The following is a 17,307-nucleotide window of genomic DNA, read 5'->3' as shown; positions in this document are numbered from 1 at the left end:
TTGGCACAATACAGGAGACAGGCAGGTCGAACGAGCACAGCTCGTCCAGGGCGAGACCCTAGGGGCTCAGCCCTGCTTTGGCACCCCAACATCCATCCGGGCTCAGGTCCACCATCCCTGGGGCTGCAGTGCTGCCAAAGCGTGGGTGCTGTCGAGGCACCTGGGAGCACTGCCCAGCGTGGAGTTGCCTGCGCGGGCCGGCCCAGCTGGGGAGGAGCGTGCGGGGATAGCGGCACTCAGCCCGGCAGCTCCGTGGGGAGGGCAGCTGGAGCAGGGCACGGCCTTCTGAGTGGTGGCACCGGACGTGGGGAGCTGGCGGAGCACGATGGAGGTGAGGCAGGTAAGCCACCGGGTGCCCTCATGTGCTGTTGTGCCTCCAGCACTCCCCGCTCAGCCGGCAGCCAAGGCCCATAGGCGGTTCCGGGCTGGAAGCAAACACCCACCCCACGCAGAAGAGATTGGCGTCTCTCGGACGTCCCACCCCATAGAGGGGCAGGTGCATTGCTCTGACCCTGCGCCGGCCGCCTGCCCCAGGCAGCCCGGGAGCACTTGCAGGGTTAATATCTCCCGCACGTGACACGGTGACACTGCAGATCAGTGCAGGCCGGGAAGGCGATGGGGACATGGCTGCTTCCAGGCAGCCAGCAGCATGCAGGCACGGGGCTGAGCAGGAAGCCAGGCAGGCAGCCCTCCTTCCTGGCAGAACGCCCACGCCACAGGTAGCAGCGGTGCCCCCGGCATGCAGGCGGCTGCTGGGCCGCAGCACGGCCCTGTGCCCCAACAGCTGGCCTCAACAGCATGGGACGGTGGTGGGCACCTGTGTCCTGGGGGCACGGCATGGTGGTGGGGAGGGAGAAGTGCCAGGAGGGACCCAGCTGCAAGGACACCAGCTTGGGGTGCGTGGGACACTGCCAGAGGGGGCTGGGGACACCTGGGGATGGGGGGGTGCCCAGCTGTGACAGTGCCTGCCCTGAGCTCCCCACCACCCCCGACCACGGGGGCCAGGAGGCACAGCATGGTACTAGGGGGGATGGATGGCAGTGCAGAGGGACACCCCAGCACTGTTCCCTTCCTGTGCCACAGGCTCCAGCCAAGCCCGAGATGCTGAGCGGGTCCCTGACCACCCATGTGCTGAACACAGCCACAGGGCTGCCCGCTGCCGGCCTCGCTCTGCGCCTGGCAAAACTGGGGGAGCCAGGGGGACAGTGGATGGAGCTGGCGCACAGGTAGGAGAGTCAGCAGCAAGCAGGCAGAGGAGACTGCTGCCCACATCACCCATGGAGACTTCTGGGGCCAGCCCCATTCTGCTTCCTTCTGCTTTCAGGTGGACGGACGCAGACGGGCGCTGTTTGCCCCTCCTGCCCCCTGGGCAGGCTGAGGCTGGCACCTATAAACTGCACTTTGAGACAGCGGCTTACTGGCAGGGCCTGGGGCACACCAGCTTCTACCCCTTCGTGGAGGTACCCAGGGGCTGAGCATGGGGCCAGGGGTGCTGCTAGGAGCCAGCTCTGGTCACAGCAGGAGCTGCAGGGGTCTGGGTGCTGTGTCCATGCTTGCAGGAGCTCACAATCCTCAGCTTCTGCTGCACTGCCAGCACTGCTTGCAGGGATGCCCAGGCTATACGTGGAGGAGGGGGCTGCTTTTGGCCATGACTTTAACCCACCCACCACCTCCCTGCTCTCCCCTAGGTCGTCTTCACCATCACTGACCCAGCCCAGAAGCTGCATGTCCCACTGCTGATCAGCCCCTACTCCTACACAACATACCGGGGCAGTTAAGGCAAGGCACATCCTCGCTCCAGTGCCACGGGGGAACTATTTGACTGATACCATTAAAGGACTCAAACAGCACCATCAGTCTCAAAAAATCTGCTTTCCTTCGGGTCAGATGCTGGGAGCACGAGGCAGGCACAGCCCTGCTCCCTGCCCCAGGAGCACGTGAGCACCCGCAGGTGCTGCGTGGTGTCACGTGGGCACTGCCACAAGTCCTGCAGGGCCCTGCCCCAGTGCCTGCCCCACCACAGGGCTCTCCAGGGGCTTGAATCCCAGGTTGTCCAGTGGGATGCCAAAGGACGTCAGCTTTGCCTCCAATGTCTGCAGCATGTCGTTGTGTGCCTGGAAGAAAAATGCTCCATGTTCTGGGCTGCCATCCCGAAACCCAGCCTGGCCCCTCCCTGCCAGGGCACGGGCACCCTGCAGTCTCCCGAATGGTGGGGGCCCCTCGACAGACCTTGTTTCACAGGGAAATAAGGGAATGGGGAAAACTGCAGCCTGGGCTGGCATTCCAGGGCACAAAACAGAGCAGCCAGCCTCTGCTGAAGGCCTGGAGGGAAGGCTTCTGCTCTTCCTTCTGCTCCCCCAGCCCCAGGAACACAGCATGACCCAAGCCCCTTCCTCACCTTGCAGGCTCGGGCCAGCTGGAACTGCAGGTCCTCAATGGTGGCGTTCTTGGAATTGAGCACATCCTGCAAGCGGAGACAGCTGCGTTAGACTTGGGTTGCTGGCACCAAGGGTACATCAGCCTGGAGCCGCGCTGCAGGCCAGAGCGTGTGGCACAGAACACTGAGCAGATGCTTGCACTTGGACACAGCCAGGCAGACAGTCACCACCCTGGAGCCAGTGCTGCCAGGGACAGCCAGCCCCAGGCAGAGGCAAGGCACAGGGACCTCCCAAACCATGAGCAGGAATGCCAGCAGAGCCCCACCATCAGCATCACCTGCCTTGCTGCAAGGGGGGGCGGATGGCAGCACCTGCTCCTGCAGCACCTCCCTGCCACCACAGCACCAGGGGAATTACAGGGAGAGTCTCCCCAAGATGACGCTGGAGGCTGGAGGCAGCTGAGCAAAGGAATTCAGGGACCCCAGCAGCTGTGGGAGAGCGCGACGCCTCGACGCCTTCCCAGGAATGTGTTTCCTAGTCTGCTGCTGTGGCACCTGCTTGTAGGTGACAAATCCACTGTCTTGTCACACAGACTGAAAGCCTGAGGCTGCTGCTGTGTTCATCGCCAGAGCTCCCTGGCAAGAGGGAGTCTGTGAGCATTGCAGTCACCCACCACTGAGGGGACCAGGAACAGAGCAGTACAAGCAGAAGGACACCAGGGAAGCAGCGGCAAAGCTGAGCAGGGAACCTGCATCCCTTGTGTCTCAAACCAACGTAAAGCAAATGCTGCTTCTCCAGTTACTGCTGCTGCATGCTCTAGGAATGCGGGTCTTTGAGCCGCCACACCGCGCCAAGGCTCTCTGCATATGTATTTTTAGCATGCCAGACATTGCAGAGCTGCTGGGAACCTGTCTGTGCTGCCTCTGCAGCCAGCAGGCCCAGGAGAGGGGCATGGCTGAGGTTCACCAGCGGTGGCTCCCTGCACAGGGTGCCCAGGGTTGCTGAGATGAGCCCTGCATGCAGCCCACTGCTTGGCAGCACATCCAAATGCCACATGCCACCTGTCAGCACAGAGACCTGAGCAGCACTGCCTGGGGTCATTCTCCTTAAACAGACTCCACCTGAGAGAGAGAGATCAGTGCCAAACGCCCACACGCCCCACTCTCGAGAGAGAGCCAGAGCGCCCTGCGGCACCGCACAGTCATGGGTGTGCTGGGAACAGCTGACACAACAGTCACAGCCCGGCTCTCCACGTGGTGCAGCCAACAGCAGAGCAGACCGAGGCGCTTTCTGCAGTGCTCTGAGGCCGGGGGCTGGCGATACAGCCAGGTATGCAACAGTGCAGAGAGGACAAGGACTGTTTCCTGCCACACAGCCAGGCTCTGTCCTCATGCTGCCCATGTACCTCACGACCTGGCCACACTCATATCTCCAAGGTCTGCGTTTACCCCAGAGCAGCCACCAGAGCAGCCTCTGCCCTTCAAGAGGAGGAAAGGACAGCTTCCACAGGGCCCTGCAGCAGTGCACAGTACCTCCAGCTTGTGTGAGACCAAGGAAAGGGCGGCGGGCTCGAGGTTGGAGGCTGCGAAGACCTCGCTGAGCTCCACCTCCTTTTTCTCCAGGACATCGAGGAGTCCTTTCAGCTTGCGTTCCAGGAGCAGGTTCTTGAACCCAGTCTTCTGCTGCACCTCATTAATGGCTTTGGTGAACTTCTGGTAGAGCTCATCTCGCTCTGCTTGTACCTGCTCCAAAACATGGCACAGCTTCACACCATCCTCAGGACCCTTTGAGATATCTTGGCTTGCTGCAAGCCTCCCGCTGCCCTTCCTGAGCTCCTGAAGGGAGCAAATAGGCCTTCACTGTCCTCCCACACAGCAGCAGAGACACCACACTTCGCTCAGCCTGGCCCTGACTCCATGCTCCTCTGTGCTCTGTCCCAAGGCACTATTCTGGACCACAGAGGCCCCAGCATGGGGGGGTCTCTCCTCCCCTCCTTGCAGCTGGCAGGAGTCCCTGGCTTACAGCTAGTTAATAAGTGTCCTAATTAGAATCTCTCCTCCAAAGCCTATTTCTGACTGCACTGAATATGTTGCTGCCTTAATGATGGATTGTTAACGAGGCCTCAGATCAGTGCTCATATTCCTGGGGATTTCTACGAATTGCAAATGAGCTCTGTTCTGCCTCAGTAAATTTATCTGGGTTAGCTGCAAGGGAGAGGCTCAGTCAGGGAAAACTCAGTCAACAGAATATTCCTTGAAGAGGCTGCACGACAAGCAAGGAAGTGACATCCACATGCTAGCAGAATGAGGGAAAGATCTGTCCCCATATCTCTCCCTGCTGTAGCGGGAGCCTCTGTATGCAGCTCCACTCCTGACCGAGTGCCACAGCCTCCCACCAGCAGGCCAGGAGGGGACCATCAGCACACGCATGATTGCTCAGTGAAGTACAAGGCTGAGCCTGTCTGCTGAGCATGGGAGACGCCAAAACTGTGATAAGCTTTGTTGGAAGCAGCAGCTAATGTGCCGCTCTGGATTAGAGACTTGGAAAGCTTTCAGCTAAGCACAGCACAGGCAGTCTCTGCTAAGTCCTGGTGCCTAAACCTCTGCATGGGGACAGGGTTTGGAAAGAGAAACAGGATGGCCAGACCCACCTGCAGTTCTCACCTTACTGAACCGCTGCTCCAGTACTTCATGTTCCCATCGAAGGTCTTTCAGTTCCTTCTGGGTGACCTTCAGATGAGCTTTTGTGTTCTGCAAGTAGGAAGCAACAGTTACAAGAGCATGGACTTCTCTGGGAGATGAGCGTTCTGTGTTCTGGCAAGGGGGAGAGCAACCAGCAGAAGACATGGGGTTGAGAGAACTCAAGCTACAGCCACACCAATATCCTTCCTTCTGCAGCAGGGGCTGCTCTTCTTTCTTGCTGCCACAGACCCAGAGTCCTGTCTGAGATCCTATACACACCCAACTAAGCTGAAAGGGACTCAAGGGCATTTGCTCAGCAGTCTGGCCAAAAAGCTCTCTCAGCCGAGCGGCAGAGGTCACTGCTGAGTGATGCCAGGAAACAGCCACGGTGACTCAGGGAAGAAGAGAAAAGGGCTCAGCAGGGCTGGCAGCTCACCATCAGAGCCTCCTTGTCCTTATCGTAGTGGGCCAACTTCTTCTGCAGCTCAAACACCTGCTCCTGAGTCTGCTGCAGGGAATCCTTCAGTTGCTTGTTCTGGAGCAGGGCATCTGCCTTCTCCTTTTCCAAGTGAGTCTCTCTCTTCTTCATCTCCTCCATCTGTTCCTGTTTTGGGGAACACAAGTGCTAGCTCCTAGAAGAATGGTCTGCCCAGCTCCTCACAGCTTCCCAGGTCAGGACACCCTCCCAGTGCTGGCCCAACAAGCCACATCACCCAAGTGCACAAGAACTTTGCTCATGTAATGGTGTACAACTCCCAGGAAAACAGTAATGCCAGTACTTCCACCAGGGGACTGGCCAGATCTGGGGTAAGTTACTGAACCAGTTCCCTGGTGACACTACACAACAGGGCTGCAGCAGCGGGGTCAGAGAGCAGGCAGGCAGTACCTTCAGCAAGCTGATAAGTGCCAGGTTTTGGAAGGTGACGTCATCGTGGTAGTTCTTGAAGTCATGGAAGGCTTTCTCGTGGTTCTTCATCAGCTCACTGATCTGGTTGTTTTTCCTCTCCTCAACTTCATGGATCTCAGTCTTTCGGCGCAAGTCAAGCTCATCCCGCAGTGCCTGCATCTTCTTGTTGTACTTGGCCTCCATCTCTGGGGAAGTGCACAGGGGGCTGAGTGAGACCCTCCCATGGAACCTACACCTATGCACCTGGGCTCTGTTAGCAAGCAGCAGCCCAGCACATGCCACTGCAGAATTGCTTGAGGACAAGATGCTCATTAACAGCCCCACAGCAGCTGCCACCAGCACACGGAGCATTTATGTTGGGACCATGGAGAGCAGAGCCCAGAAATAGCATTCTGGAAACAGGGCATGGAAATGCTCCAAGGCAGCCCGTGAGAACCTGATGCGTCCCCTGAGGAGGGCACTGGAGCCAGAACTTAGATCTGCAAGGACTCCTCCAGCCACCCAGCCAGGCAGCTGTGCTCAGCAGCATGGGCTGGCAGCAGCGAGAGCCCTGCCTCCACCCAGCCGCTCACACGACAGACTCCTGTCCACGCTCCATTTTCACAGCACATTCGAACCAGGCTGAGAGTTCAGCTTGGACAGCACTGTTAGCCATGCAGCCCGGCAGCTGTGAGCACAGGGAGCAAGAATCAGGAGGGGAAGTGGCCTCTTTCTGCTCCAGAAAGGCTAACAGCACAGAGGAGCTCCAAGGAGACTTCCTCAGCACACAGACACAGGGGCTTCGAGCACATTCTGACCTTTCAGTTGTCTCTCAAAGTCATTGCACAGCTGTGTGATCTCCTCCTCTTGTTTCTGTTAGGGAAAAGTTTCATGTTAGAGGCAGACAATTCAACCCTGAGGTCACTGCATGCTACACAGTGCAGGCTAGTGGCAGTCATTCTCCAGTCTCTGATGTCCACACAGGCCATGCCCAGCCACAGGGCTGGAGTCCAGCAGTCAGGTGCTGTCCCAGCAAGCAGACAAAACCCACGGTCAGCCACATCCCAAGGGAGCCTTTTCTGCTCCCTGGGAAAGGCTGCCACCACAGCACGAACCTATTATCTGAGCCAACACTGGTATATTAGGTTCTCCAGCTGTCCTCATGGCTTTGAGCCATGAGGCCAACTCCTTCCTGCAGGACAATTTTCACAGGACTTGCCCCAGGACCCCATCCTCTCTGTTTCTGTGCTTTTTCCAGTGCCTCTCAAGTACATCTGACACTGACACCTGTGGGAAACCTCATTCCCACCTTGCCAAGACACCAGAGGATGCAATCTCCTGCTTGCACACCAGGGACCCACCACTTCCCTCTGAAACAAAGGTACTTTGCACGCAGATCCAGTCTGCGCTGCCCCACCAGACACCTACCAGGCGCAGGTTTTTCACCACCACCTCGTTGGCCAGCTCTTGCTCCTTCAGGTCCACTTTCAAGGAACGCATCTCTTTGCGCAGCTCTGCCTCCTGAGCCCAGTGATCCTTCTGGGCTCGTTTCATGGACAAAGTACCCTCTGCTTTCAGCTCACTGAGGTTTTCCTGGTGTTCATACAACAAGTGCTTCACCTTTTGTTTGTAAACCTGAAAACAAGCGAGAGACCAGGTGAGAGGCATCAGCAGGAGCCAGCAGGAAAACATCTGAAGTTCAGATATGCCCTGAGACACTCCTGACTTATATCCAGCCCAGCTACTCCCCGTCCGTCTCCTTCTCTCATCTGCTCTGACCTGCTGACTCTCTCCCACAGCATGAGGGAAGGAAAAGGGCCACACATCTCACCCTCCCACCTTGATCTCCACTTGATGCCGCTCCTCCGCCTCCTCCATCTCCCTGTCCTTGTTACGCAGCTCTGCTTTCTTCTCCTCCAGCTGCCGTCGGGTGATCTCCCAGAAGGTGTGAATCTTGTCACGCTCCAGCTGGAAGTAGTTGCGCTCTTCCCGTTCCCGGTCCAGCTCCTTCCGGAGACGTGTAATGTGCTCCTGCAGCTGCACAGCAAAGAGGAAAAGAGAAGTGGGAGGAGAAGGGGCACAGCTCCCTTGAAAAACATGCTCCAGAGATATCAGTGGTGAGCTCTGTTACAAGCCTGGAGGACACGGTAGCCTTTATTGAGACAGAAAAGGGAGAACAGAAGGAGGGAAGTGCTCAGGACTTGACAAATGACCCCTGAAAAAGAGTGACAAGATCTCTTCCTATCATAAGCAGACAGGGCTCAGGCATTCCGTCTCACATTCTCAGATTCTAAATAACACTGAGACATGCAAGATCTTATCTGCAGAGCAAGGTGCCCCAGAACAGTGCCATCTCCTCCTGTGTTTATAGGACATCCAGGGCAGCAGGCCTATGTTGGGCAGCTACGGCCTCTGTCCTCTGTCTGTCCTCACTGTCCTTAGGGGAGCCTCCCACCCCCCAGAGTAGCATGATTTCGGATGTGCTGAGGGTTCAGCAGGCTGCAAAGCACAGAGCTGTAGGCTGAGAGATCAGAGGGTTGAGCTTAAGCACAATAGCCTGCAGAGAAGAGGCTGCTCATACCAGAAAGGTAAAGGAGCTCCAGTTACAGAGAGGAACAGCCAGATGGAGGGAGAAAATGCAGAGAGAAACACTGATTCTAGTAGAATTGGTCAACTTACTTTCTACAGGAACACACCACAAAACATAAAGCACTTATCAAATAATATTCTCACCAGAGGTACCTTTTCCAGAACATTTCCGTACTTAGCAGGAGATCAGCACAAGAGAACAGGATTATGGGATGAGGGGAAACAAATGAGGGCACGAGGCAGGAGAGGAGAGTGCTACAGGACAGTAGAAGCCAGGGCAGGTCGAGGTGGCCACTCTGTCCAGGAAAAGCACTGGGCAGCCTTTGTGGGGCCACACACCCAGCCCTGATGTCAGCAATGAAATGAACACCGTCTGCTGTCCTCCAGATCCCACTGCCACCTGTCATCCCTGGGGCCTCAGCCACAGCACAAGGGAAGCACTCACCTGTTCCTTGCTCATCTCTTCGAGGGACACGGCATCCACCACTGCCGGGGCTTTGCCCCCTTTCCCCTTTTTTCCAGCTTGCTTTTTGGGTGCCTGCAAAAAGAAAAGACAAGACATGAGATGTGAGCACCTGAGTGGAAGCTGCGCTGCACAGTGCTAGCAGGCCAGCCACGCAGCATACCTCCCGCCACGGCGGGGTGAAATGGGTGCTATGCTCTGTCCGGGACCGGGACCGGGACCGGGACCGGGACCGGGACCGGGACCGGGACCCCAACCCCTCCCCAGGGCACACCCCACAGGGGGAAGGCCCAGGCACAGCACAACCAACTCTTCCCTCAGCACCGAGACACAGGCGCCCCCGGGCATCGCTCCCACTACCCCACCCAGGCCAACTCCGGTTTCCAGAGCCCCCACACCCGGCTCTGGGTCTCCCCGGCCGCCAGGCTCAGGGCTGAAACCCCCCCGGCTCTGCCAGGCCCAGCCCGGCCCCTCACCATGGCGGCGACGGCTGCTGCGTAGTCTCCCAGGCAACGCTCGGGCAGATCTCGCGAGAGTTGCGCGAGAGCGGACACGCCCCCTAGCAACGCGGGGCCAGGCCTTAGCAACGAGCGGCGGGGCCTGCTCCAGCCCGGCCTTCCTCCGAGCCCGGCCCGCCGCGACCCGGGATCCCGTGCCGGTCCGCAGCCCCGCAGCCCCGCTCCGTCACCTCTCGGCCCCTGCTGTCCCGCTCACCCCCACCGGTAGCTTTCGAGGGGGCGCAGCGCAGCCGGGCCCTGCCCCGGGCTGTGCCCCCGGCCCCGCAAGGCCCGGCTCCTGCCCTCAGCACCGCGGGGCCCCTCTGCGTCCCGCGGCCCTGATGCGCCCCCAGAGGCTCCTCTGCACCCCCAGACCGCCATCTCCGGGCCTCCCGGCACCCATCCGCACCCCCGGCTCTGCCCACGCCGCGGCCCTCTCCGCACCCCCCGTGCCTCCCGCCCCGCCGAGCCCCCCCTGAGCCCCCCCAGCTCCGGCCTCCGCCCCCGGCCCGCCCCCGGCCCCACCCCCGCCGCGGCGGGCAGGAGCGTGCGGGCTGCGGGCTGGCACCGGGCCCACCCCGCCCCGCCCAGCACCGGCACCGACACCGACACCGACACCGACACCGACACCGGCTCTGGCACCGGCCCGGCCCGGCCCGGCCCATGGAGGCTCCGGGAGCGGGCGGTACCGCAGGTGAGCGGGTATGGGGTGCGCCGGAGTGGGATGAGGGGAGCCCATCACCGCGGTATCGGGTCGGGCCGGACAGCACACGGGGGAATTTTGTGGGGGGGGGGCAGGTGTGCAAGGGGAGGGTGTCTGTGTGTGCAGGGGGTGTGTCCAAGGGGGGGTGCATACGTGCACAACGGGAGCATGAAGGTGGCTGCGAGGTGGGGACATGGAGTGGGGCACATCACACCCCCCTGCCCTTTTTGAAGAACCCCCCCACCCCTCTGAGCGGTTCAGCCGGGCTAGGAGGGCTGAGATGTGCCCCAGGGAGTCAGAGATATGGGGCTGCCACCTGCCTGCAGGCAGCGGTGTGACACTTGGGGACACTGGCGGCAGCCGTAATGCTGCACCCGGGGGTTCCTAGCGTCGTGGTGGTGTTCGGGTGGCATCGTGTGTCTCCCGCACACGCCCATCCCTCCTGCTTGCGCGCGGCTATGCCACTGCCTTGGTGACAGTCCCGGCCATGCCCTCCCACCTCACCAGGTCTTTGAGGTGGGTTGGGGACCCTGGGGGGGTGACTGGAGCCCCCCATTGGGGTGACTGGAGCCCGCTGCTTGTCTCACTCTGCGGTTGACGTGAGTCAGCAGCACACTGAGCCCTGATGCTGGCCCTGCTCCTCGCCAGGAGACAGCCGGTGAGCCCGAGCGGAGCAGCACGGAGACGACATGCAGACGGGGGCCAGAGGGGATTGCTGCGGCAGGGACCAGCGCCCCGGTGGGTGGGGGCTCCACCAGGGGGAGCGGGGACGGGATGATGGCAGGGGAAGGACGTGCGCTGGATGGTGGTTGCCAACCCTGGAGATGAGGTTAGGGAAGGGAATGTGCGTGGCTCTTCGTGGCCAAGAAGCTGGGTGAGGATCTGGTTTCCCAGATGGAGGGGGGGTGGTGGTAGTAATGGGTGTCCTGTCCTACCTTGCAGGGCTGGGACATGGTGTTGGGACAGTTGCCTGGGCATTGTGCTGCTTCCTTGTCAAATGCCATTGTAATTTCACTTTCCTCTGCTGGCTCCTTTGGGCAGTGGGATTTCTGTCCCCTGCCCACCACAGTGCCAGCCACCTGGGGGAAGGAGGCAATGCCCCGTCCCCAGTAAGCCTGTCCCCATACCATCTTGCCCAGCAGCTAACTGGTGGCAGGGGCCAGTGGTGTGTAGCTGGGTCCAGCTGTGACGCCAAGGGGACCAGGGGCCGCAGTGCTGCCCCCCCCCCCCCCCACACACAGGGTCTCTTGGCCTTGCTGGGTGCCAGCTCAGCCCCAGCTGTCTCTGAAGAGGGGCTTCCCAGGCACGGATTGTGCTGCCTCTGCCGAGCCCCACCAGCTCTTCCCAGGAGACAAAACGCCCCTTGTCTGGGCTCCAGCCTCTGAACAGGCTGTGCTTTTGTCTCACCGACACAAAGGGGCTGTGAGGGGCGGGGGGCTGCTGGCTGCGGGGAATGGGACTGATGGGGCCCACGGCAGCTGCCCCAGGAAGCATTGCCTGTCCTGCAGGGTGCACAGGGCTGGGGAGCTGCTGCCCCCTCCACCAGGTAGCCCCGGGCACCCAGAGTGGTGGCATCAGGGCCACAGGAGGGAGCTGCCTTTGCTGCCCCAGCCCTGCACCTACACAGCAGGTGCTGGTTCTGCAGAGCTGGGCAAAGAGGCACTGGCCCCAGAGCGAACAGCAGGGACCCCCATCCCTGGGACAGCTGAGGAGACCACCGGCGCCCCCACGGAAGAACAGGGTGGCATCCCCATCCCCACTGCCAGCCTGCTGCAGGTCACCGAACGGAGACGTGAGTGCAGCCCCTGCACATCCCCTGCCTTCCCCTGCATCCTCTCTTGCCCCCGTGGTCCTTGCCTGGCCCCTGCCCACCCCAAGCCAGCCATTGTCATCCCCGCCTCCCAACCCCTTGTCCCTCCCTGGGCCCGTGTCCAGCCCAGCCCTCTCAGATCCCACCAGGGGCTCTGTCTGGCAGCTGCCCACCAGCAGTCCTGCTGCCCACAGAGCCGCTGAGCAGTGTGTCCTCGCTGGAGGTGCACTTTGACCTGCTGGACCTCACAGAGCTGACTGACATGTCAGACCAGGAGCTGGCTGAGGTCTTTGCTGATTCTGACGAGGAGAACGTAGCCAGTGAGTCGCCTAGTGGTGAGTGAACGTCTGCCTGCACCCCACTCCACCGCCGTGGCCAGGAGGCATAGGCTGAGCTGACTGTCCCCATAGGGCTGCACCCGCAGGCTATGCCACGGGCAGGGTACCTGCGCTCACCCTCCTGGACCCGTGCACGCGAGCATGGCCGGGAGAAGAAGCACCTCAGCGATTCAGAGCTGCAGCCCGGCACCCTGGACACCTTCCTGGCGGTGGAGCAGCCACAGCAGGAGTAGGAGCAGCCCCAGCTGGTGGGGACAGACACGGGGACACGCAGGGATGGGTGCTTTGCCTTGTCCCCAGCACTTTCTGACCACGTTCCCCACTCCCCGCCCCAGGAAAAGCCGTGCAGGACAAAGGACTCACTATGGGACAAGTGGCGTGACCGGGCGTCGTGGGGTGGCAGCTTCAGACCATGGGTACCAAGCAATGCCAAAGCTGGTGGCTCGGTGGGGAGGGGGAACTGGCCCCCTCGGCCCTGTAGCACAATGGGGGCTGCACTACCCGGCCCCCACCTCCTTCCCGCCGTGGTCCCAGTGTGGCAGGACCAGGAGCCGTGCAGTGTCTGCACTGTACCGCCCGCCGCCATGTAGCAGTTGTGTATACTGGTAAAACCAACCGACCTATGGCCACTGCTCTGCCCTGTGTCCGTTGCTGCAGGGAAGGGGGGATGCAACACCCGGATGGGGCGGGGGCTGCCAGGAGCAGCAGGTTACAGGGAGGGGGGACGTGGGGAGCCTCTGCAGGAGCAGAACTGAGCATAAGGAAAGCTAGGAGGAGGGATGCAGGGGAGCTGCATCGAGGGCAGAGGGCAGAGCCAGACCTCATCCGTGAGGGCCCCATCCCATTGCTTCCACAGTGCCCACCAAAGCTCCCTTAGCCCTGCCCCCCACTCTGCCAGGAGCAGCCCCAAGGCAGAATTGTGACTGCGGCGCTGTGCAAAGAGGCTACGCAGCTGCGACAGACCGGGCAAGTGTTGCAGGAGTTGGGGGACAGCATGTGCAGTAGGGGCTCCCGCGAGCAGCAGTGCGCAATTGCAAAAGCAGAGGAGGCAGTGGTGTGCCCCACCCCTGCCGTAGTGTCACACACCAGCACTGCCCTTAAACCCTCCCCCCCCACCGTCCCTCAGCCCCGGCCTTCAGTGTTCTACTGCGTCCCATAATGCAGGGCAAGAAGAAGAGACGCTTCCCCCCAGACCAGCAGCATCCAACCAGGTAGTGTTCACCCAGGGCATGTGGCTGCACGTGGTGGCTGCCGGCAGCCCCACCAGGGTAGGACCTCCCAGTTCTCCCCCAGACGCCATGCCCAGCCCTTTGGGAGCACGTGGAAACCTCAGCCCCATCCAGGCACCCTCGCCCTTCCTGGCAGAGCCCGTTCCTCCGGCTCTGCCAGCGTGCTCGCCCGCACAATTTGGCTGCAGGTGGCGAAGTGCAGGACCCCCGCCCAGCACAAGTCCTGGCCCCACGTGAGTGGTAGAACTGAAGTTTGCAGGGCAGCCTCCGCGGCCATCTGTCCATCGCAGGGCCCTGGTGGCCGTGGTGCTGGGCCCTCACTTAGGGCTCTGCCTCGGCCACAGAGTCCTGGAAGAGGGACTGCTTGCGCAGGCTCAGCCGGGCGCACTTGGGGCACGTGGTGGAGTTGTCGTAGTAGCAGTCCCTGTGGGGAAGGGATGCTCTGGGGGACGCTAGGAAGCACACAGGCCCTGGAACCACCCGTCCCTCCCCCCTGCAGCACCCGAAGGGATGCAGGTGGCTCTGGACAAGGCACCTGCCATACCTGTGGAAGACGGCGGAGCAGTCGGTGCACACTGAGGTGTGGCTGTCAAAGGGGAAAAGCACATCGCCCTCCTTGCAAAGCTCACACACAAAGCCTTTTGCCTGGCAACGCTGGGGTGAGGAAAACCAGAGGAGCCCCTGGTAACTGGGTGCTGACAAGGACCCCCGGGTCTTCACCGGTGCCCTCCATCCTGCAGATCTCAGCCCAGGCTGCCCTGCAGCACCGCCCCACTCACCTCGCAGTCCAACTTGATGTGCTTGGCGAAGAGGGTGTGGATCTCAGTCAGGGAGCAGCTCAGGCGCCCGGCCTCGATGTCAATGAGGTCCTGCAGCGAGTACATCTCGTCGTTCTCTACAAAGTGCTGTCGGTCCTGCAGCTGCACGGGCAGGCAGATGTCACTGCTGTGCCCACGTACCCAGGGCCTCCCCCCTGCCCGCCACCGGGCCTGACCTGCAGCAGCAGCCGTGCTTCCATTGCCTCTTTGCAGGTGATAAAGTATGGCTTCATGAGCAGGATGTCCTGGCGCAGCTTCTGCGGGGGCACAGGGGGCCGGGGACGTGATGGGAGTGGGGAGAGGGATAGGGAGAAGGTGGTGGCAGGGACAGGATGGAGACAGGGATGGCGATGAGACAGGTGTGGTGTGGGGATGGGACAGGATAAGGATGGGCATTGGGTGAGGACAGTGCCAGGACAAGGCCGGGTCAGTCTCAGCCCTGCAGTTCAGGCACCCTCCCAGTTTATCCTTAATGTTGCCGCTGCCCCATGTCAGCCCCCCCCTGCCAGCCTTGGGCCCCACCCACGGCCACACCACGCTCACCCGGATCTCCACCAGCTCCTCCACGTAGTTGAAGAGCAGAGGGTTGATCTCCCGCAGCTTCAGCACGGGCCGCGACACCATCAGCGCCAGGTACCGCATGCTGCAGCGGGACACCTGCACATACAGCGCTGTCACGCTGTGCAGGGCCAGCAGGGCTGCGCAGGGCACAGGCTGAGCCCTCTGCTCCACTCCTAGCCCCACGGCCCTGGCTCCAAGAGACCCCGTAGCCGGAGGCACAGCCCTGCAAGTGTCTTCCAGCCAGGGACACGGTCCCCAAGGGCCCCTGTTCGGGGACACAGCCTCCTAAGTGATCCCTGAGACCCCCGCGCCCCCCACCAGTACCGCAGGCACCTTGCGGGGCTCGAAGTCCCAGTTGTGGATGGCGCGGGCGGGGACGACAGCCAGGTCATTCCAGTGACAGCTGCTGCAGTAGTAGAGGCCGGTGTAGTCACACTGTCGGGCCTCACTGGGCACCCCCCCTGCGGTAAGGCACACATTGGTACCGGCACCCCAAAAACACCCCCAGCCCCATGCACCTCCCAGATCCCCCCCAGCCACAGCCCTCGGTGCCTTACTGAGGGCGATGGGGGCCCGGCACTCGGCACAGCGGTAGTCCTGGCTGTCCAGCCCGCTCTCAGGGCAGATGCTGAGCTGGTACTCGGCCTGGTGGCTCACCTTGGACCTGACGCAGGGCTTGGTGACCAGGGGCAGGCACTTGCTGTGGCACCGATAGTAGCACCCTGCGGGCAGGCGGTTTGTCAGCTCAGGGCTGCGGGGTGGGGGCTGCGGGGTGGGTGTCAGTGCCCCCGACCCACCTGTGCAGGTATACCAGGTCTGGATGAGGCCCCAGATGATGGTGCTGCACTTGTCACACATCTGCTTGACGCTCTTGCTCTTTTCCTTGTAGAAGCGGTGCTCCAGCACCACGCGGATGTTGGGCTCCTCTTCATCAGGGTCCTATGGGTGGAGGTGTGGGGGGTGGGGTCAACACAGCCCTCTGGTGCCCTCAGGATCCTCAGAGTCCTCCCAGGACCCTCTCCTCCCTCCCAAGACATTCAGAGCCCCACTCCCTCAGGGTCCTCCCCTGAAACATCAGAACAACCCCAGAACCCTCAGATCCCTTCCCTGGGACCCCTGTTCCTGTGCTCCTGGACCGTCAGCCCCCAGAACCCCCCTCCCAACCCTCACAGTCCCCTCCACGACCTTCAGAGTTCTCCCAGGACGCTCAGATCAACTGTCTCAGACCCTCATTCTCCACCCCAGGACCCTCAGCCTCCCCAGGCCCTCCCTCAGACCCCCCTCAAGGCCCCCAGATTCCACCCACGACCTTCAGAACCCCTCCCTGCACCCTCAGTACCCTTCCATCCCTCTTCTTCCTCTCCAGAACACCCTCCAGCATCCTTAGGGCTCCCCGCAGGTCCTTCAGAGCCCTTCCCAAGGACCCTCACCCCCCCCAGGACCCCCCGCAGGACCTTCAGAGCCCCCCCGTGACCCTCAGCGTTCACCCCGCGACCTTCAGAGCTGCCCCGGGACGCCCCGATCCCCACCTGCAGCTCCTGCAGTTTGAGGCGGAGGTGGATGAGCCGCACGACCGCGTCCTTCTGCCGCTCCGAGTGTTCGGGCAGCGCCAGGATGGCGCGGCGGCACTCCTCGATGGCGCGGCGCAGCTGCTGCACGTCGGGCGCCAGGATCAGACCCTGCGGCGGGGACGACCGGGAGGAGAACGGGAGAAGAACGGGAGGAAGGTGAACCGCAGCCCCCGGCGCCGCCGCTGCCCCCGGCCCTACCTCCCCCACTCACCACGGGCCGCGAGAAGTGGTCCTCCGCCAGGCCCAGGTCCATGGGCCGCTCCGAGCCCTCCCCGTCCCCCTGGCCCGGTTCGTGCCGCCGGGCCGCATCCAGCGGGGGAGCACCGGGAGGCAGCGGCTCGTCCTCGCCCGCCCCGCCGCCGCCAGCACCGCCGGGAGGCTCCGGGCCCTTGTTGAAGGGGTTGAGGTGCGCCTGCCGGAACCGCGCCAGCCTCTCATCGTACGCCATCGCCCTGCGGGACGCGGCACCGACACCCCGCGGCACCGCCCGCACCGGCACCGGCACCGGGCCGCCGGGGGGCGGGGACAGCGCCGAGCCACGCCCACTGCTCGCCCCGCCCCTCCCTCTAGCGCCCCCTGGCGGCCGGCGGACCGCGCAGCGCTGGGTGGGGCTGCGGACGGCCTCGGGTCCCATCGATCCCGTGCGCCCCCCCGCCTCACAGCCCATTGTCTGCGCCGCACCGCGGTCCTGCAGCCCCCCACACACGTCCAGAAGGATGGGAGCCTCGCCAGTCCCCAAAAAAGAGTGGGGGGGCTGCATTAGCACCAAAGGAGGAGCAGGGA

The 17,307-nt window shown here is 62.0% G+C and overlaps 4 protein-coding genes across 37 annotated transcripts; 2 read left to right on the top strand and 2 right to left on the bottom strand.

Annotated features, from left to right (window-relative positions):
- The first annotated feature begins 208 nt into the window (after window positions 1-208).
- URAH (5-hydroxyisourate hydrolase) lies at window positions 209-1,850 on the top strand. Of its 6 annotated transcripts, none has more exons than XM_040707111.2 (4): window positions 209-331; window positions 1,084-1,226; window positions 1,325-1,460; window positions 1,689-1,850. In XM_040707111.2, exons 1-4 carry the CDS (start codon window positions 326-328, stop codon window positions 1,776-1,778), a joined length of 375 nt encoding a protein of 124 aa, XP_040563045.1. In that variant the 5' UTR covers window positions 209-325; the 3' UTR covers window positions 1,779-1,850. The 6 variants fall into 6 exon arrangements, with proteins under 6 accessions (XP_040563045.1, XP_046755472.1, NP_001294879.2 ...); XM_046899516.1 differs by having other exon boundaries at window positions 1,298-1,460; NM_001307950.2 differs by having other exon boundaries at window positions 209-340.
- Window positions 1,851-1,853: 3 nt separating this feature from the next.
- GAS8 (growth arrest specific 8) lies at window positions 1,854-9,952 on the bottom strand. Of its 5 annotated transcripts, none has more exons than XM_046899514.1 (11): window positions 9,904-9,952; window positions 8,980-9,072; window positions 7,785-7,982; window positions 7,374-7,580; window positions 6,764-6,818; window positions 5,946-6,151; window positions 5,496-5,663; window positions 5,042-5,128; window positions 3,911-4,120; window positions 2,399-2,464; window positions 1,854-2,114 (listed from the first exon to the last, which is right to left on the bottom strand). In XM_046899514.1, exons 2-11 carry the CDS (start codon window positions 8,992-8,994, stop codon window positions 1,965-1,967), a joined length of 1,362 nt encoding a protein of 453 aa, XP_046755470.1. In that variant the 5' UTR covers window positions 8,995-9,072; window positions 9,904-9,952; the 3' UTR covers window positions 1,854-1,964. The 5 variants fall into 5 exon arrangements, with proteins under 5 accessions (XP_046755470.1, XP_015148065.2, XP_046755469.1 ...); XM_015292579.4 differs by lacking the exon at window positions 9,904-9,952 and adding an exon at window positions 9,161-9,508; XM_046899513.1 differs by lacking the exon at window positions 9,904-9,952 and adding an exon at window positions 9,396-9,508.
- A 71-nt stretch (window positions 9,953-10,023) lies between these two features.
- Window positions 10,024-12,974, top strand: DBNDD1 (dysbindin (dystrobrevin binding protein 1) domain containing 1). Of its 24 annotated transcripts, none has more exons than XM_046899673.1 (6): window positions 10,024-10,188; window positions 10,846-10,935; window positions 11,843-11,989; window positions 12,202-12,342; window positions 12,418-12,593; window positions 12,681-12,974. In XM_046899673.1, the coding sequence occupies exons 2-5, from the start codon at window positions 10,887-10,889 to the stop codon at window positions 12,576-12,578; spliced, it is 498 nt and encodes a 165-aa protein (XP_046755629.1). In that variant the 5' UTR covers window positions 10,024-10,188; window positions 10,846-10,886; the 3' UTR covers window positions 12,579-12,593; window positions 12,681-12,974. The 24 variants fall into 24 exon arrangements, with proteins under 24 accessions (XP_046755629.1, XP_046755633.1, XP_046755628.1 ...); XM_046899677.1 differs by having other exon boundaries at window positions 12,147-12,342; XM_046899672.1 differs by having other exon boundaries at window positions 11,825-11,989.
- Window positions 12,975-13,298: 324 nt separating this feature from the next.
- Window positions 13,299-17,038, bottom strand: DEF8 (differentially expressed in FDCP 8 homolog). 2 transcript variants are annotated; one of them, XM_015292678.4, is made up of 10 exons: window positions 16,736-17,038; window positions 16,483-16,632; window positions 15,751-15,892; window positions 15,511-15,675; window positions 15,287-15,414; window positions 14,936-15,049; window positions 14,569-14,649; window positions 14,354-14,494; window positions 14,119-14,228; window positions 13,299-14,016 (listed from the first exon to the last, which is right to left on the bottom strand). In XM_015292678.4, exons 1-10 carry the CDS (start codon window positions 16,970-16,972, stop codon window positions 13,896-13,898), a joined length of 1,389 nt encoding a protein of 462 aa, XP_015148164.1. In that variant the 5' UTR covers window positions 16,973-17,038; the 3' UTR covers window positions 13,299-13,895. The 2 variants fall into 2 exon arrangements, with proteins under 2 accessions (XP_015148164.1, XP_001232734.4); XM_001232733.7 differs by having other exon boundaries at window positions 13,299-13,998.
- Window positions 17,039-17,307: the final 269 nt, after the last annotated feature.

This window comes from Gallus gallus, chromosome 11 (assembly GCF_016699485.2).
Source record: "Gallus gallus isolate bGalGal1 chromosome 11, bGalGal1.mat.broiler.GRCg7b, whole genome shotgun sequence".
NCBI lineage: Eukaryota > Metazoa > Chordata > Aves > Galliformes > Phasianidae > Gallus > Gallus gallus.
This window is presented reverse-complemented; position numbering and strand designations above follow the sequence as displayed.